Here is a 19,378-nt window from a genome sequence, read left to right as displayed (position 1 = left end):
CGGGATTTATACAATATTTTATCGTCACTTATGTCTAATTTGGGGAAGTTACCGGAGCTGAAATAGTGGCTAGGGCACGGCATAAGTTGGCGTCACTAGAGGCACATATCGAGAGGAGATACTTGAAGCCACCTTTGGTACAAAGGTACGCTAGGTAAAGTGAAACTTGGACTATTTAATGTTATTTGGACGGGTAGTTTGAGGTAAGGTTTTGCACGAAAAATAGATTTATACAGTGTGTTAGATTAGAGGTAGTTAACGTGGGTTTTGCACGGGTTGTATACAAGAGTGGGGTAGTGACCTCTAGTGCCCATATAATGTAGAATGGAGATATTTAAAGCCACCTTTGGTACAAGGGTAAAAGCTTGTAATTATTCAGGAAAATTAAACTTGATGTCTTTTTGCATGTTATGTTTATTTATTGGATTGTTTGATTTCAAAAATGAATGCTTTTTTTTTTACTTTTTGTTTAATATTGTCATATATTTCTGAAATTAAAGTAAGAATAACCCGTTTGCTGACATGTCTATTTTTCTGTAAGTTAGCTTCTGACATGTACAATCTTTAACACAACTAACGAATGGTTTAATGATTTAACTAAATTAAATTTTACTACTAAACTATATTTTAAAATAAAGCTTTGTTCTCTGGCTGGTATTAATTCCAATAACTCTTCTTCTATCAAATATTAATATGCTCATGAACCCTTAAATCGACGGAAAACACGGAAGGTTGTGAGTTCAACTTCAAACCTCCTCGGCGCTCAATAGTATCAATGATATCGGTTAAGAAAAAATACAAAAAGAGGGTCGAAGATCGTGTCCAGTATTTTGGACTTTGCCGATTTAAGGGTTGAAGGAAGATGAAAATAATACAGTTTAGTTTATGGAGGTTTTTTGTTCGCAGTAACTCGGACGCTAGTCTCGGCGCGGCGCGGCAGGGCGAACACGGGAACGCGTCAGCCCCGTCACCTCACGACTCTGACGTCGACTCTAAACGTAAGTATTGTATTATATGAAATATGCGTGTAGTATTCACAACTATACCTACGGGTAATTTATAATTAAGTAACCTACTTATCATTGTAATAGTCAACTTAGTAACGTATGAAACTTTAGGCCTATTTTTAGTCATTTTTGTAAGACTTAAGGCTGTTAGTTTTCTCAAAAAAAAAATATGAAGGGCAGTGAACGTCATGGACGCACGTGCATAGAAGTGCCCGTTCCGCTTCGTTATAAAATAGAATTTTTCATAAGACCTGACCTGTCATACCGCTCGTGACGTGTGTATTATAATATTTTTGAAAATCTTATAGTAACTAAGGATAAACCATTACTTTTTTTACAGCTGAAACAAAGTCTCTAGCGCGCGGCTTAGCGACCTGGCGAGAAGCGGTCGCCCGGTGCAACACTTCAGCACAATTAGCCATGCTGGCGGCGGCGCTAGAGGCCGCCACGGCGTGGGACAAGAGCGTCATGAAGGCGGTAAGTGTCTACACATCACTTGTAATAACCGTAACCCGAGGGCCACGGAACGGACCCACCGAGCGTACACACTCGACACGAGCGTCGTGTTTCGTGGCCGAGGCGTAACCACCATTGGAAAGCTCATTCATTTGTTTACCGTATTCGTGTATTAATTCCAAATTTAGTGATTTTTCCCATGGCTGCCGGGCTAGCACATATTTGGCGTGACAGTAAAACGTGGCGAGAAAAATATGGGTAGTCTATCTCGCGGCGAGATACTGTCGCGCCAAACATGTGCTAGGCCTACTGTTACAGCTGTTATGCGTGCTGTTTCAGAGAAATTTCCTCTGCCAACACTTAGCCTGCTGAACAAACTCCTTGCAGTTTTTTTGAGGGACTACAATGTTGGACTCTATCGCAATTTAAACATCTCTCTTATTCCATTCGGTCATCGGTCGTTATATTGAAAGTGGGGCGGTGCCGCAAACTGCTGCTACATTATTTATGTGCGCGTTGGCGTGTTACAGAACTGTCAATTCTGCCTGCTGGGAGACAACGAAGAACAATTACTGTTGTGCGATGGTTGTGACAAAGGATACCACACGTACTGCTTCAAGCCGAGCATGGACAAGATACCTGAAGGCGATTGGTGAGTTATTTATGAACAGAACTGTCAAACTGCCTGCTGGGAGGCAACGAGGAGCAACTGCTGTTGTGCGACGGTTGTGACAAAGGCTACCACACGTACTGCTTCAAGCCGAGCATGGACAAGATACCTGAAGGCGATTGGTGAGTTATTTATGAACAGAACTGTCAATCTCCCTGCTGGGAGACAACGAGGAGCAACTGCTGTTGTGCGACGGTTGTGACAAAGGCTACCACACGTACTGCTTCAAGCCGAGCATGGACAAGATACCTGAAGGCGATTGGTGAGTTATTTATGAACAGAACTGTCAATCTCCCTGCTGGGAGACAACGAGGAGCAACTGCTGTTGTGCGACGGTTGTGACAAAGGCTACCACACGTACTGCTTCAAGCCGAGCATGGACAAGATACCTGAAGGCGATTGGTGAGTTATTTATGAACAGAACTGTCAAACTGCCTGCTGGGAGGCAACGAGGAGCAACTGCTGTTGTGCGACGGTTGTGACAAAGGCTACCACACGTACTGCTTCAAGCCGAGCATGGACAAGATACCTGAAGGCGATTGGTGAGTTATTTATGAACAGAACTGTCAAACTGCCTGCTGGGAGGCAACGAGGAGCAACTGCTGTTGTGCGACGGTTGTGACAAAGGCTACCACACGTACTGCTTCAAGCCGAGCATGGACAAGATACCTGAAGGCGATTGGTGAGTTATTTATGAACAGAACTGTCAATCTCCCTGCTGGGAGACAACGAGGAGCAACTGCTGTTGTGCGACGGTTGTGACAAAGGCTACCACACGTACTGCTTCAAGCCGAGCATGGACAAGATACCTGAAGGCGATTGGTGAGTTATTTATGAACAGAACTGTCAATCTCCCTGCTGGGAGACAACGAGGAGCAACTGCTGTTGTGCGACGGTTGTGACAAAGGCTACCACACGTACTGCTTCAAGCCGAGCATGGACAAGATACCTGAAGGCGATTGGTGAGTTATTTATGAACAGAACTGTCAAACTGCCTGCTGGGAGGCAACGAGGAGCAACTGCTGTTGTGCGACGGTTGTGACAAAGGCTACCACACGTACTGCTTCAAGCCGAGCATGGACAAGATACCTGAAGGCGATTGGTGAGTTATTTATGAACAGAACTGTCAAACTGCCTGCTGGGAGGCAACGAGGAACGACTGCTGTTGTGCGACGGTTGTGACAAAGGCTACCTCACGTACTGCTTCAAGCCGAGCATGGACAAGATACCTGAAGGCGATTGGTGGGTTTCTAAAATTACTGGGGTTCTGTTGTCAACTTGGCAACCCACTATAAAACTGAAACTTTATATTTTAAAGCCCTTTATATGTGTGTGAAATGTTCGTCCAGGGGTATCCAAAAATGTTTGAGTCCACGCTTCAAATGTTAATGTGTGTGTGTTGTGTGTGTTATTGTGTTATGACCTTATAATTTTGTTTTTGTGTGTAATTAGACTGGTAATTACAGGTACTGCTGGGTGTGTGTGAACAAGGCCCGCGGCGAGAGAGTGTGCATCGTGTGTGGTGGTGCGTGCCCTGGACGGACTATCCCGTGTGCGTTATGTGTGCGCGCCTACCACCACGACTGCCACTATCCGCCATTACCTAAGGTAACGTCAGATAATGATCATCACTGAACGGTTATTTTTAACAAAAACCAATACGATTTCACACGTATCTCAGCGTTTTATGAAAAATTCTATTCACCTACCATGTAAAACGACAACAAAGAAACGATTGAATTACTAAAAAAATAACGAAATCACTAGTCAAAAACCTATAAATATTTGAAGAGTTTTCTCAGTTTCTCCAGTTGTGAACAGTTTCAAACATAAATCCAAATTGGTCATGATATGAATAAATCTTAATATCACATTTAAATACTACCCCCAGGTAAAATCAGTATATGTGGCCCATAGGGTAGAATTGAAAAGGTTTAAAACCACTGTCTGATAGCTGAAAGTGTCCGCGTGCGCTGCTCCCCTACATTTTATGAATGCTCTAAAGCCCGATTTAGACGATGCGAGAAATCGCATGCGAGTTTCATACCATTGCGGGTTTTGATCGGTCGTTTGAATTGGACGTAACCAACAGTCCGCAATGTAACTAAAATCGCATGCGAGTTCGCGTGCCGTCTAAATCAGCCCTAAAGAATATATCCAGTTTGATTCACGCTGTTTTATTTCAGAACCCGCGAGGCAAATGGTATTGCTCTCAATGCATCTCTCGCGCTCCCCCCAAGAAGCCGCGCAACACGAAGAAAAAGGACAGCAAGCATAAAGACGTGAACACCAGCGTCGATGCTGATCAGAATATGGTGCCTAGGTGAGCTTAAAATAAGACTTAAAAAAAAAACTACAGACATTTCAGGCCAAAGGACACCGGCTGTGTGTGCGTAGGCGTGCACGTGCGCTGAAATGTAGGAACCGTGCATGCACACGTCACGAAAGCGGTGCGCCGTCTATCATAAGAGAACATACCCTGACGCGTTCAGGAGGGGAGGGGGGCTTCAAAATACTACGCTTGGTCATAGGAGAGGAGGGGGGGCTTAGGTTTTTGGTACGTACTCAATATCCTATACGGATTATCTCGCGCTTTTTCGAGTCTACTCGTTATGACAGTTCGAAAAAAGAAATTGATTTGACTAGTCAGTCATTACATTACCCAATTTTATTAAGGGGCTACCCGAGGTTTTTGTCGATTTTTGACAAGTTTTGAATCGTATCTCCTACTTTTGCACTACAGATAGAATTATAAGACAAACGGCTATCGGTCCTTCATTCTTTTATCTCCATTTTTGTCTACCGGATTTTGAAAGAAATGAATACTTATTTTTTTAATATTTTTTTAAACATTGTAAAAAACACTCTTTTCGTGTGAAGGATCTTACACATACATATTTGCATTCGTCTTTGGCGTCTCGAAAAACGTGTCTAGGATTTTAATTTTAAACTAATTAATACAAAAGTTATGGCCAGTAAACCAGATTCAATACAAAAATTATGCTTGGCTGTGGGCTTAGCCGCAAAAAGAATGGAGATTTAAATGAGTTGCAACGCGAATTTGATGTATTATGCAAATGGTCCCATGATGCAGGATTAACCATCAATTACCAAAAAACCAAAATACTACATATAAGGTCACCCTACATCAAAACTGACATAGTACCCAAAATCATAGCACACAAACACTCTTGTTTGCATGGATCAGGTTCGAGTTGCGACTGTGAGCCCCTAGATATAGTAGAACAGCATACATACCTTGGATTAATTATAGATAATAAATTTAACTGTATGTAAGAGACTAAGAGCCGTATTCAGTAATCTAACAATACTTAAAAACAAAATGCCGTATAATACACTCCGTCTAATATACATGGCTATGGCTGACTCTGTAATAAATTATGGGATATCTAGCTATGGTAGAACCCACAAAACTCACCTACAAAGAATATATAACCTACAGGTAAGAATCCTTAAATCCATTGTACCGCTAAAAATCAAATATAAATATAAACATAATTATGAAAAGTTATTTCAGCATTGTAAAATAATGAATGTATATGATAAAGTGAAGCTAGCGATAATATTAGAATATAGACATAAACTGGGAAGTCTGAATAGGTATGATAGGCCAAATAACCTTAGAGTACTGATAAATAAAAAACATTTCAATATACCAAGTAGTAACAACTTTTATGGGCAAAGAGTCTGGTCGAGTTATTTGCCACACATCCTAAATAGTCTTCCTAGACATATAATAGATAACTTAGAAGATAAGCCTCATAAACTGAAACTAATGTTAAAAAAGTACTGCTTGAACTGATAAAGTAGTTAAGTCAAAAGCAAATATAAAATAGATACACATTATATTATATAAATTAGATTAAAATATAGTAATAATAACGATCTCCATTCTTTTTGCGGCGAAGCCCACAGCCAAGCATAATTTTTGTATTGAACTTGGCTCTCCTCTTTTACATTTATGTTTTTGGTGGGATATAATTACTTTTTGTAAAGAAAACTAGGCAGGTATTCAGATTTAATGTTACGACACACAGTTGGCCGGTTGTTTAGCGCGTATTACAAGTTTTTTGTATGGGGACACCACTTATTTTTTGACATAACTTTGTTTTTATATTTCTGTTATATATCAAATATAATAATACATATATTGGGATAGTTTCAAATATCTGCTTGTAACGGTTCCAACGCTACAATAGAAATAAAAATAAATTGTATGGGGACCCCCCCTATTTTTTACCTTTTTTTATTTTTAGATTTTTTCTTACGCTTACACACAATTACCCAGCTGGATTCCAAATTTCATCCTTCTAGGTCATCTGGAAGTAGGTTAGATTTAGGTACTAATATGTCAGTCAGTCAGTGCTAAAATTTACGACTTTTTGACCTTCATATCTTTATAACCGTTTGAGCTAGCTTCATGAAATTTGGGCTTCTAGATGTCCTTATGGATATAATTAAACACACGTAGTTTTATGTGTTTACGTTAAAGAGGTTTTGAGTTATAGAAGGGTCAAAAGTGGCACCAAGTGGTTCGTGTAATATTACACTCGGCGCTGGCTAGCCAGTTCCTTTGCTTGAACTTGGCTTGACACGCTGCCGCGTGTCTAGATTATTGCCCTAAAATTGTTCAACTTTGATGCCAAATATCTCGAAGACAATGAACTTTGAAGTAAATATGGGATACTATACTGCTTAAAGCCGTTGCTGTTAATAGGGTAACCTACAAAAAACATTAGAAAACTAAGGGATTCAGATGGAACGTCATTGGCGTAGGGGAGCCCCTTAATATACTCGTACCTCTAAATCAGCGGTCGGCAACAAGCGGGCCGTAAGCGGCCCGCGAACCTCTCACTTGCGGCCCGCGAGCATCCCAGGGTATTTTGTATGTAATATTGACACACGACAATGTCAGCTTAAGTCATAAATCTTAACCGCGTCAACTTCGTTAACTAATATGTGGCCCTTGGCTGCTAAAAGGTTGCCGACCACTGCTCTAAATGAAAAGCAAATTTTATTCGCAGTCCTGCGCCGTCGCACGCGTCGACGTCGACGCTGGCCGAGGACGCGGGCGCCGACGCCGCGCCCGAGCCCGAGCCCGACCCGCCGCCGCCGCCGCCGCCGCCAGGTGAGCCGCCACCACACTACGCCTGGAAGAGACTACCTTTAGTCTATCTACCAATTTTATTGTTTAGGTTTACGTAAAACGGGGGCCCTTTGTTTCCCATAAAGTTTTAACTCATAATGTATTGTTTGTCATATTATCCGTTTACTTTTCAGGATTTTCGTAAGATTATTCTATACTATAGGGATCTATATCTGAATCCCTAAAGTCTTTTCTCCTATCTTTGCATTCCCTAATATTGTTTGTCATAATGATCAGTTGTCCTAACACTCGTATACCCTAATTTTGGTTTCCCTATTATCGAATGGCCGATTTTTTTGTCCTAATATGTTTTTCTTTAATGGCACTTTCCATATTGAGTATTTAATCCTAATGTTATGTAGCATAATTCTTTTTTTGCCTAATTATTGTTACGCCTAAAAATTATATATCCTAATCATCATGTTACCTAATTTTACTTAGCCTATCGTTGCTTGACCTAGCACCCGTATGCCCTAATTTTGATTTCCCTATTATGGAATGGCCGATTTTTTTGTTCTAACCTAACCTAACCCACTTTTATGGCAGCAGTTCGTTTTTGCAAGGATCGTAGTTCTAACCTAACTAATTTTTAACAGCAGTTCGTTTTTACAATGGTCGCAGTTCTAATCTAACCTAACCCACTTTTGTGGCAGCAGTTCGTTTTTGCGAGGGTCACAGTTCTAACCTAACCTAACCCACTTTTGTGGCAACAGTTCGTTACCATTCATTATGGAAAGTAATTGTTATGATAATTGATCAATAGGAAAAGTAACTGTTATGACAATTGATCATTAGGGCAATAGCCATTAGGTCAAAACAGTTAGAGCATGTTATTTTATGCCAAACACTGTTAGGGGTTTCGAAGAATATGGTAAAAAACATAAGGTATCTTGATAGTTATGGTACAAATGCTTAGGACAAATGAGTCTTAGGCTAACCATTACATTATAGATAATAATCGTTATGACAATTGATCGTTAGGGCATGTGCCCAGTAGGACAAACCAGTTAGGGCAAGGGACTTTAGGACAAACGTTGTTAGGGATTCAGAAGGACACCCATTCTATAGATAGGTTAGGTTAGGTTTGTTTTATGGCAATCCTGAAAAGTTACGCGTTTCTGAGAAAAACCAATTATGGCTCACGAAAATTCGGACAAACAATACATTATGACTTCAAAACTTTTTGGGAAACAATAGAGACCCGTTCGACGAAGCATGCAAGAATATTTAATAGGTATCAGAATGGAGAAAAGAAATTCAAATATTATTCACACTTATTTTCGGTACTGTTCAAAACCTAAGGGTGGTATTCCACGTATCCAATTTCTTTGTCCAATGTGTATTTGCATCTCACATTTTGCTTAACGAGAGAGAGAGACGCAATTACATTGGACAGGTGGAATACCACCCTGACCTGTTTGTTCGATGTTACAGTGCCACCAGATTTGCCGGAAGACGGACCTCCGCCGGAGAAACGACGCGCATTACAATACGTCGGCGGAAACGGAGCCTTACAGCACGAGACGGACAATGTGGACGGTACGGTTTGAATTTAGATCTTATTGCGAATGAGAGAAGGTTCAATTTAGTTTAAACTCTAGTCTGAGAATTCGCCAGCGCGTGACGCAGACAAATGACAGGCAGATGGTGCGTGGACGGTACAAACGGTTTGTTGTAATTGAGGTCTTACTGTGAATGTGAGAAGGTTCATTTTCATTTGGACTCTAGCCGTCGGAGGGAACGGGACGCTACAGCACGAGACTGACAATGTGGACGGTACCTACGGTTTGAATTTAGATCTTATTGCGAATGGGAGAAAATTCAATTCAGTTTAAACTCTAGTCTGAGAATTCGCCAGCGCGTGACGCAGGCAAATGACAGGCAGACGGTGCGTGGACGGTACAAACGGTTTGTTCTGATTTAGGTCTTACTGTGAATGTGAGAAGGTTCTTTTTCATTTGGACTCAAGCCGTCGGAGGGAACGGGACGCTACAGCACGAGACTGACAACGTGGACGGTACGGTTTGAATTTAGATCTTATTGCGAATGGGAGAAAGTTCAATTTAGTTTAAACTCTAGTCTGAGAATTCACCAGAGTGTGTCGTAGACAAATGACAGGCAGATGGTGCATGGACGGTACAAACGGTTTGTTGTAATTTAGGTCTTACTGTGAATGTGAGAAGGTTCATTTTCATTTGGACTCTAGCCGTCGGAGGGAACGGGACGTTAAAGCACGTGACTGACAATGTGGACGGTACGAACGGTTTGTTATACTTTCGATCTTATTGTGAATCTTATAAAGATCATTTTCGCTTGAAATCTAGCCTAAGGATGTCTCCTAGAAAATGAAGCAAATAATAAGCAGGCGTAGATAGCTTTTTTTATAATTTAGAGTTTATTGTGAATTTTAAGAAAGTTCATTTTCACTTGGAATCTAGCCTGAGGTCGTTGCTTTTATAATTTTTGCATAACTGTACATAATGTTCTATCGTCCACACAATTAAAGTTCAATCCCGCTAATCCGGAACTAATGCTGACACAAGAGAGCCGGATTACTGAAAAATTTGGATTACTGGAAGTTAGAGCAAATTTGCATATTATTTTGATATTGTTTTTTAAACACATGCATTTTTTAAATACTAAATTCAAATAAAATTCTACTGTTATTTGGAACTTAGCCATTTATAAAGAGATTAAACTGTGATAATGTAAGCGCACATAGTAAATTAGGACATAGAATGTCATCATCATTCATAACCTAATTTTAGTGCCGGATTACTGGGTATACCGGACCATTGAAGTGCCGGATTTTATCGAGATTCCACTTCCACAGAATTATCTTACAATTTGTAAACCTTACTGCAAAGACATAACGACCACCACGAGTCTGTTAAGGATGTACATAGCTGTTGGTTTATACACATACGTTGTGTGTATGACACTTGATGGACAGTTTGGTTTGTGCAGGAATAGAGCCAGACGCAGAAAACGTGCCGCTGCTGTCTCGCGCGAAGAAAGAGAAGCACAACGCGAAGAAACTGCAGAAGGAACTGCAGTTTTGCAAGTAAGCCGACATTGGTATAAGACTATACTGTCATTAAAGAGAATAGAGTGTATAGAGGCGGATTGTCAAAGTAAATTATGTAGCCACTGTAAATTTACTGCCATCTTTCGACAGAAGATTAAATTCTTTCTTCTTTCTAAATTCTTTCTCTGATATGTGTTAACTTGCTAAATATTAATATTAACTACTCAACACTAGTTAGGCCAAACGTATGGTACAATGTTTTCGAGGGATGGCGCCATAACCTTCAGCCTACTCTCGAGTAGATGGCGTTAATATTAATATTGTTAATATTTAACAAGTTAACACATATCAGTGAAAGAATAATGATCAAAGTCAAATGGCGTTCTAACAGTTTTAATCTTCTATCGAAAGATGGCAGTAAATGTACTGTAGCTACATAAGTTACCATGACCAAAAAGAATAGATAGTATAGAGGGGTCCTGTCGTTGTAAATTTTGTAGTCACAGTAAATTTACTGCCATCTATCGACACACGACTAAAACTCAAAATGAAAACGTATAAAGTTATCAAAAAATGTATATATATGGATAAATGATTTTATTATTTTTATATCATTTTGATCCATGTTCATTCACTGATATCTATGTGTTATAATTGTTAAATATGAAACGGTGTCGTCACGCCATCTAGCCGAGGATAGGCTAAAGGTGTGTGCGGCATCTATTCGAGAATGACTTTTACTTGAATTCCGAGGCACGTTTTTTCCTTAGACTTTATTCGTCTTATACGAAGTTACATATGTCTTTGCCATGACAGTAACACTCTATTACAAATTCTCTTTGCTGTCATTAAACTAATTTTCGGGTCATAATCACATGCAAATAAACGTAAAAATTATATCCGACGTTTCGAGCGCGGCATTGCACGAGAGCAATACTATCTATCTTGACTTCGTCCAAACGTTAAAATATCTCGCCAGAAATACAGCCCTTGGTTAACAAACATTCACTGTTTTATCCATTTTGGGGTCCAAAATTTATCCAAAATTTGCCACTGAAATTTGAACCTATAGTGTATGAAATAGAGTTGAATTCGCGTTGTTGGAAAATTTAACGAAACAAAGCAAAAGGGACTATGCTCCGATTGAATAGGATTTACGTTTCATCGAACTGAAGAGGACCTTGGGCCTTAGGAGGTTATAACCCCCGACACAAAAAGAGGAGTATTATAAGATATAAGTTTGACGCCTTGTGTGTCTGTCTGTGACACCGTAGCTCTCATATTGGTAAACATATTGAACCGAAGCGGTTTATTTATTTGAAAGCAGGTTTTCTAACGGTGGTTCTTAGACATGTTTTATCAAAATTGGTTCATCCGTTTCATTGCGTCGGATTTTTTGAAGTGAAAACTTCTTTAGCGGCGCTGTGCACTTTTTGTGATGGGGATTTAAACTCGCGACAGGTCACGTGACCGTAAGATTCGTAAGACGTAAGTCGGATACGTGACCTGATCGAAAAACTGTTACAATGTCATTGAATTTTCACTTCTGCCGGCACTCCCGGAGTGCAACCCGTTGATTTTTTTTAATTTTGTTTTTATATTTGCAGGAATTTACTCTACGAGATGGAATGCCACGAGCACGCCTGGCCGTTCCTACTTCCCGTCAACACGAAGCTGTTCCCCCAATACAAGAAGGTCATCAAATGTCCCATGGACCTCTCCACCATCAAGAAGAAACTGCTGGACAACACGTTAGTACCAATGCCTATTCCCCAGGAACTTGCTCTTCGAGATGGAATGCCACGAGCACGCCTGGCCGTTCCTGCTCCCCGTGAACACGAAGCCGTTCCCCCAGTACAAGAAGGTCATCAAGTGTCCCATGGACCTGTCCACCATCAAGAAGAAACTGCAGGACAACACGTTAGTACCAATGCCTATTCCCCAGGAACTTACTCTACGAGATGGCATGCCACGAGCACGCCTGGCCGTTCCTGCTCCCCGTGAACACGAAGCCGTTCCCCCAGTACAAGAAGGTCATCAAGTGTCCCATGGACCTGTCCACCATCAAGAAGAAACTGCAGGACAACACGTTAGTACCAATGCCTATTCCCCAGGAACTTACTCTACGAGATGGCATGCCACGAGCACGCCTGGCCGTTCCTGCTCCCCGTGAACACGAAGCCGTTCCCCCAGTACAAGAAGGTCATCAAGTGTCCCATGGACCTGTCCACCATCAAGAAGAAACTGCAGGACAACACGTTAGTACCAATGCCTATTCCCCAGGAACTTACTCTACGAGATGGCATGCCACGAGCACGCCTGGCCGTTCCTGCTCCCCGTGAACACGAAGCCGTTCCCCCAGTACAAGAAGGTCATCAAGTGTCCCATGGACCTGTCCACCATCAAGAAGAAACTGCAGGACAACACGTTAGTACCAATGCCTATTCCCCAGGAACTTACTCTACGAGATGGCATGCCACGAGCACGCCTGGCCGTTCCTGCTCCCCGTGAACACGAAGCTGTTCCCCCAGTACAAGAAGGTCATCAAGTGTCCCATGGACCTGTCCACCATCAAGAAGAAACTGCAGGACAACACGTTAGTACCAATGCCTATTCCCCAGGAACTTACTCTACGAGATGGCATGCCACGAGCACGCCTGGCCGTTCCTGCTCCCCGTGAACACGAAGCTGTTCCCCCAATACAAGAAGGTCATCAAATGTCCCATGGACCTGTCCACCATCAAGAAGAAACTGCAGGACAACACGTTAGTACCAATGCCTATTCCCCAGGAACTTGCTCTTCGAGATGGAATGCCACGAGCACGCCTGGCCGTTCCTGCTCCCCGTGAACACGAAGCCGTTCCCCCAGTACAAGAAGGTCATCAAGTGTCCCATGGACCTGTCCACCATCAAGAAGAAACTGCTGGACAACACGTTAGTACCAATGCCTATTCCCCAGGAACTTACTCTACGAGATGGCATGCCACGAGCACGCCTGGCCGTTCCTGCTCCCCGTGAACACGAAGCTGTTCCCCCAATACAAGAAGGTCATCAAATGTCCCATGGACCTGTCCACCATCAAGAAGAAACTGCAGGACAACACATTAGTACCAATGCCTACTTCCTATTTCACTTGCATCCTCCATTGATGAATGAAATGAGCTATACCACCATTAAGAGCCCATCAACGTGCACACTAGCGCCACTGCTAAATAATCATGATTATTTAAATTTAACGAAAAATATTTAAAAAGGGGGCCGCTACGTACTGTATTTTGCATTTAAGTACCTTTTGAATACATCAAACTAGTTTTTATGTTCCTGGATTCGAATCCTGGTACTGCTTCGTAGGCAGGGTCACTACCGGCTAGCCTAGGAGGCCGTTAGTTTATGTGTATATTAAATGTTCTATTAATTCCCACAGGTACAAATGTAAAGAAGAGTTCGCGTCAGACGTCCGCCTCATATTCAGCAACTGCGAGGTATTCAACGAGGATTACAGCCCGGTCGGTCGCGCCGGACACAACATGAGGGAGTTTTTCGACACGCGCTGGGCGCAAATATAAAGATTATTGGCTATGTGTGAAGTCGGTTGTGGGGGACAAGCGACGCCAACGCACGACTCGGTGAAAATATGAATTTCCGTGGGACATCATACTATTTGGCAGTTATCAACTGTCTAATAAGCGATATGACCCACACGGACGCCGCCACTGTCATGCACGGAGCGAATAGGCATTCGGTATACCAGATAAATGTTACTTTCACATGGACATATAGGGAGCGTGCAGGAACTGTAGAGGGCAGCACAGGAGCCCCTTGGCGAAAAGTGACAGTGTGAAATCATAATTTTCAATTTAGGTTCGGCAACGCGCATGTAACACTTCTGGAGTTGCAGGCGACCATAGGCTACGGAGACTGCTTACCATAACGCCGTATGCTTGTTTGCCACCGACGTAGTATAAAAAATGTCATCGTTATATGATTATGCTGGCCGATATTGGCCGGCCAAGTGACTGAAAATGGCCGATAAGGGCGATAAGTAAGTACCTACTGTGGAGGTTAACAACATATAGCGAAATATTCGAAATATAGTAGAGTTGGACCAAGAAAAGTCTGCAACGATTTTGATAGCCCACGCAGTGCAAGTGTTATTTACACGTCATAATTTCATAGAAGTTTCGACGTTTAAAATAACACTAGCACCGCGTGTGCTATCAAAATTGCAGACTTTTCTTGGTCTAACTCTACTTTGCTAACTGACTGAATATATTGACAAGGCTCTGAGAGTTTCCAAATTAACGCATTCACTGCCAGGGGGCGTGGCCTAGGAACAAACTTGTATGACGGTGGACGCACATGTGCGTCGGGGGCAGTGAATGTGTTAAAAAGTCATGAAAAAGAATAGAAAAGCTATTGAACTTTTATTCCACATTTCTTTTTGTATATCCTAATGGATTTGACTTGTTTTCAATTTTGTAAATTGTATAAGTATACTTTTGTCTTCTAAATAATTGTGGCTTTCCACACAGAAGGGTCCTTATCCTTCAAATGCAATATGGACCTCTTTATCTGAAATTCCAACAGAAATTCTGATAGAATGATCCTTATTGCACATGAAGCATAAGGACCATTCTGATGGAAATCCACAATTATTCTTATTCGCTTCTAGACAATATTTCACAGCATTTCATTCAGAATTATTAAATGTATAGAATCCTAACAAGTTTCGAAAACAGTGTTAAATCAGTTCAATGACCTTTTACATTCACACAAAAAAAACCAGAAACATTCCATACAAAATTGGATTCTAAACACACGAACATAGGTCACGAAATCGTGCGGACCTTAAGAATCTCATCGAGGAGACATTGTGATTATTCTATAAAGCAACGCACACATGTAAACGTTGTTGAGTGTATTTAATATGTAGCTGACTGTACATACTAGTGACTAATAAGGATAGAATTAAAAAAAGTATTAAATAGAGTTCTATTTTTAAGCATAGAGAAGATAGAGTATTGAATGTCGTTCGAACTTTTTTTTATTTTGCGCTTTGCATCGAACCAGTATTTACCCGTTGGGTATTTGTTTTTTAATAAGTGCGTTGGATATTTGAATGGAAAATTTTCTCGGTGGCCAGTCTCTTAGGGAGGTGTAAATGTAATAATTAATGGATGTGTAAAAAATAAATAAAAAGTAAACGTTGTCTATTTGAAATTTCGCTGTAGGCGGCAGTAATTAATAGTATAGGGATAGGATAGGGGAGATGTACTTTAGTTGGCCTGTGGACCGCGGGGGAACTGCCTAAATATCTAATATCTTCAAATAACCACAATCCATTTCGTCTATTTACGTCTCTATCGCTCGAATAAGCAAGAGTGATAGAGACGCAGATAACTAAATTTCGATGTTCGTGGTGGTCGCTCTGGTTCTACTGAATGTACGTATAATCGGACTATTAACTTAATATTTTTAAAAGGCGGCTGTTTTTCCTTTTTTTTTACATTTCAGCTTAATGTCTTTAAAAAAAATTGGGCATTTGGCTGTAAGCACAAACGTTCTAAGTAACCTGATCCTTAATATTGTTGATAATTTATTTCACAATAGATATATTCGATGATTAGTAGCTCAAAAACATTATATATACTTTATAACAACTTTTAACACACATATTTTATATCACTTGACATGTCTTCAGTTCTTAATCTGTGATGTTTTTAACCAAAAGGGCACTTATTGTCGGTCGTCAATAAGACGCCATTTCCATAAAGCTTCAATTTGAAATCAACCTTATCGACAACCGGCAATGTGGTACCTTTTAGTTGAAAACGTCACATTTTAGATTTTAACCCCCTGAGACTAAATGTACATATTCGTTGCAATCTAATTTGAACCTCTGTTGAACCAAATAAAGTAGCATTTGTTGTTTAATTGCTGTTTAAAACAAACGAAATTCGTTCCAATTTACTTATAGAATAAGGTTCAAAATAAACATTGGGTAACTTTATATGGTGGGTCTTATGAGGTTTTTAAGTCATAAATTGTACTGTGAAGACCTAAACATTTACAACTGGAAGTATGTAAGCATCTGTCATTTGTATTTTGACAGTTCTCCGCGGTAGCGTAGGCAAGGCCTAACTTATGACAGTTATGACAGAATCTGTCAAAGTGTGTCAGACGTGTAAAGATAGCGGGACTGTAGCTATCGATTTATTTTTGAATGCGATATTGACAGTATATTGATTAACTGATATGGATTATGGATATGTTTTTTTTATTTATTTGGAAAATACGACATATGAGGATAACAGGCCATTTATTTCATTCCTCTCTGAAAATGAAAACATTGTTTTTTTTAAATAGACATTTTAGGATTCAAGTGTATTTTACTTATCAATCTTATCATGATTTTATTAAATTCTGTTAGTTAATGTACTGTCAATATTTATTTATTTACACTTATGTTGAACTTATTGTAAAATTCAGTGAATAATATAAGTTCATGAAAGATTTATTTTTCAAGCTTTTTGACAGTGTTCTTCTAAAAAAGTAATTTTCTCATTTGAAGACGACACTTTCTATTTCTTAGTTATTTTTTAAAGAGCTTTCAATCATAATCATGACAATTTTGAATATTCTCCACTTTTACTGTCAAAAATTATCAATTTCATGTCATTTTTGCAATAATAGACCTAGGGCCGCTAGTTTTTAATGGGATACAAGCATCCTTCTCTTTCTATCCAACCTAATTAGAGTGAGATAGATGCTTTCTCATTGACAGAACTAACACTTTATTCCAACGTCTTTTGTATAAAAATGCAACTAATAGTCATTTTGAATTATTTTTAATTTATTTTTAGAAGTTATTTATTAACGTTCCCATTTTACTTTGAGCCGGTCTAAATTTTGTACTTATATAGGTTTTCCTTTTGACCTTGTATGTATGAAAAATGTATGGGATTGTATAAAGAACTCCATATCAATGTGGTCATCGTGCAACTAAATACATTTGAAAATAAGTATTCCTAACTTTTTACCGGTGATTTTTGTCTTTTATTTGACAAAAAAAATATTTACATAAACCTATTTATTTTGCAAATACTTAAGAGCCAACGGGAGTGGTCATTTCTCCATACAAACGTACTCCTCGTTTTCCTCCGTGGTTTTTGAAGCTAGAGCAATGATTTTTTCAACAGAGATTAATATTGTCAATATCTGTGTCGGACCGTTTTGCTTTTTTTGATATTTTTGTTTTTTAAGGCGCTAGAGCCCTTCAAAAATGGCCAAAATGGCCTAATTGACTATGCCGCAATGAGAGGCGTGGCATTCAAAACTGATATCAATTAGCCGAAAAAGCAAAACGGTCCGACACAGATAATTTCATAATCATTTAGATTTCCAAATTTGGTTACGATTGGTTAAGTTTTGGAGGAGGAAACAGAGGAGTACGAAACCTCGATATTTGAGATTTTTACGCAGGATTTTTCGCCTTGTCCTTATCGCACTACTTTTAGGTGCCGCTTCCGTTAGCGAGACGGGTATATTTACCTAAAATATTTAAAACTCAGCTCCTGTTTCGTCTTAAGGATGATTCTCAAAGATGTTTTTAAATATATTGGAGATATGTGTATTGTGCCAATGAAACAATAATTTAAGTACTTACTTGATGGACATTTCCATTTAAAGTTGTACCCCCTGCATTTTAGAACTTGGAATTTTTATATTATTTCCACTCAGAATCACGAGCTCTAGTCGATCCTAATACAAAAAAAGTGTCCCCAAAATTTCATACAAATTTTTGTTGTCCGTTTTGTTACGGTCATAGGAGGTTGTATTGAAAACCGTAACCAAACTAACCAAACATTTTTGGGACGATATTTCTCAGTAAAAATGAAAAAAGCTCGTGATTCTGAGTAGAAATAATATAAATAGTCCTAATTCTAACACAAAAAATTTAGGTACAACTTTGAATAGAAATGTCCATGTTAAAAATATCTTTGAGTTTATGTCTTCATATAAAGTCACAATATTTTGTGTATGTAGATTTTTTTATATGAATTGGTAACTCAACATAAAAAAAAACCTATACAATTTTCTTTATGCACTGACCGTTTCCCATTTTTTAAAACTATGTTCCATATTCCAGAAATGTCTAGTTTATACCTAATGTATTGCAATCTCAACTCTACTGCCAGCGTGTAAGGTCGATTTTTAGATGACGGGTTTCGGGCGACACTAGCGCGCCTAGTGAATTAAATACGAAACTGTTTGCAGTGAAATAGAGTCGGACCAAGCTAACTCTGCATTTTGCAACGACAAAGTGTGGAAATGTCGTAATTAATGTCAAAATATCAAATATGATTTGTAATGACACTCCTCACTTTGCTGTGTTCAAAATAGATAGTCTCTAGTAATTTTAAAGCACAATTGATTCCGAGTTTTTTTTTAATGCATGTACTTAAAACCTATAATATATTTTGCTTTGCTTATGGTGCTAGTGTCGTTGTGCCCTATAGGACCCAATGTTTTAAAACTAACTTTGCAAGCCATTTGTATTTATTAAGTGTGGCAATGTCATCATTAATGTCAAATTTCTATGAAAATATGACATTTATATAATGACATATACTTTGACATTTATATAATGACATTTAATAAAGTCGATGCAAAATTAGAGTTAGACCAAGAAAAGTCTGCAGAGATTTTGATAGCCCACGCAGTGCAAGTGTCGTTTTAAACGTCAAACTTCTATGAAATTATGACGTATAAATGACACTTGCACTGTGTGGGCTATCAAAATTGCTGCAGACTTTTCTTGGTCTAACTCTAACTTAACCCAATAAGTGTTGCCAACTGTACGTAGTTTCACACCGGTCCTATAGTGTCAGAAGTTGTCAAATGTCATTTTGACAATCGGAACCTGTCAGAAACATATTTTGGTGCACAGTCCGAGGTGTATGATAGGTACGAATGTGTTATGTTGTGTGCATCGGTTGGTTTTAACTATAAATGAATATATAAATTATATACGAATAAAATAAATAATT

At 39.5% G+C, this 19,378-nt stretch overlaps 1 protein-coding gene across 1 annotated transcript in view; it reads left to right on the top strand.

Moving 5' to 3' along the window:
- Window positions 1–14,348, top strand: part of LOC134802715 (uncharacterized) — a 146,940-nt gene extending 132,592 nt beyond the window's left edge. The window contains exons 45-54 of the mRNA XM_063775360.1: window positions 907–998; window positions 1,348–1,484; window positions 1,994–2,115; window positions 3,600–3,741; window positions 4,320–4,456; window positions 7,179–7,282; window positions 8,735–8,839; window positions 10,268–10,364; window positions 11,936–12,079; window positions 13,753–14,348. Of these exons, the coding sequence (XP_063631430.1) occupies window positions 907–998; window positions 1,348–1,484; window positions 1,994–2,115; window positions 3,600–3,741; window positions 4,320–4,456; window positions 7,179–7,282; window positions 8,735–8,839; window positions 10,268–10,364; window positions 11,936–12,079; window positions 13,753–13,894 (1,222 nt within the window). The 3' untranslated portion in view covers window positions 13,895–14,348. The remainder of the gene's footprint in view (window positions 1–906; window positions 999–1,347; window positions 1,485–1,993; window positions 2,116–3,599; window positions 3,742–4,319; window positions 4,457–7,178; window positions 7,283–8,734; window positions 8,840–10,267; window positions 10,365–11,935; window positions 12,080–13,752) is intronic.
- The last annotated feature ends 5,030 nt before the right edge of the window (window positions 14,349–19,378 follow it).

Source organism: Cydia splendana, chromosome 25 (assembly GCF_910591565.1).
Source record: "Cydia splendana chromosome 25, ilCydSple1.2, whole genome shotgun sequence".
Taxonomy (NCBI): domain Eukaryota; kingdom Metazoa; phylum Arthropoda; class Insecta; order Lepidoptera; family Tortricidae; genus Cydia; species Cydia splendana.
This window is presented reverse-complemented; position numbering and strand designations above follow the sequence as displayed.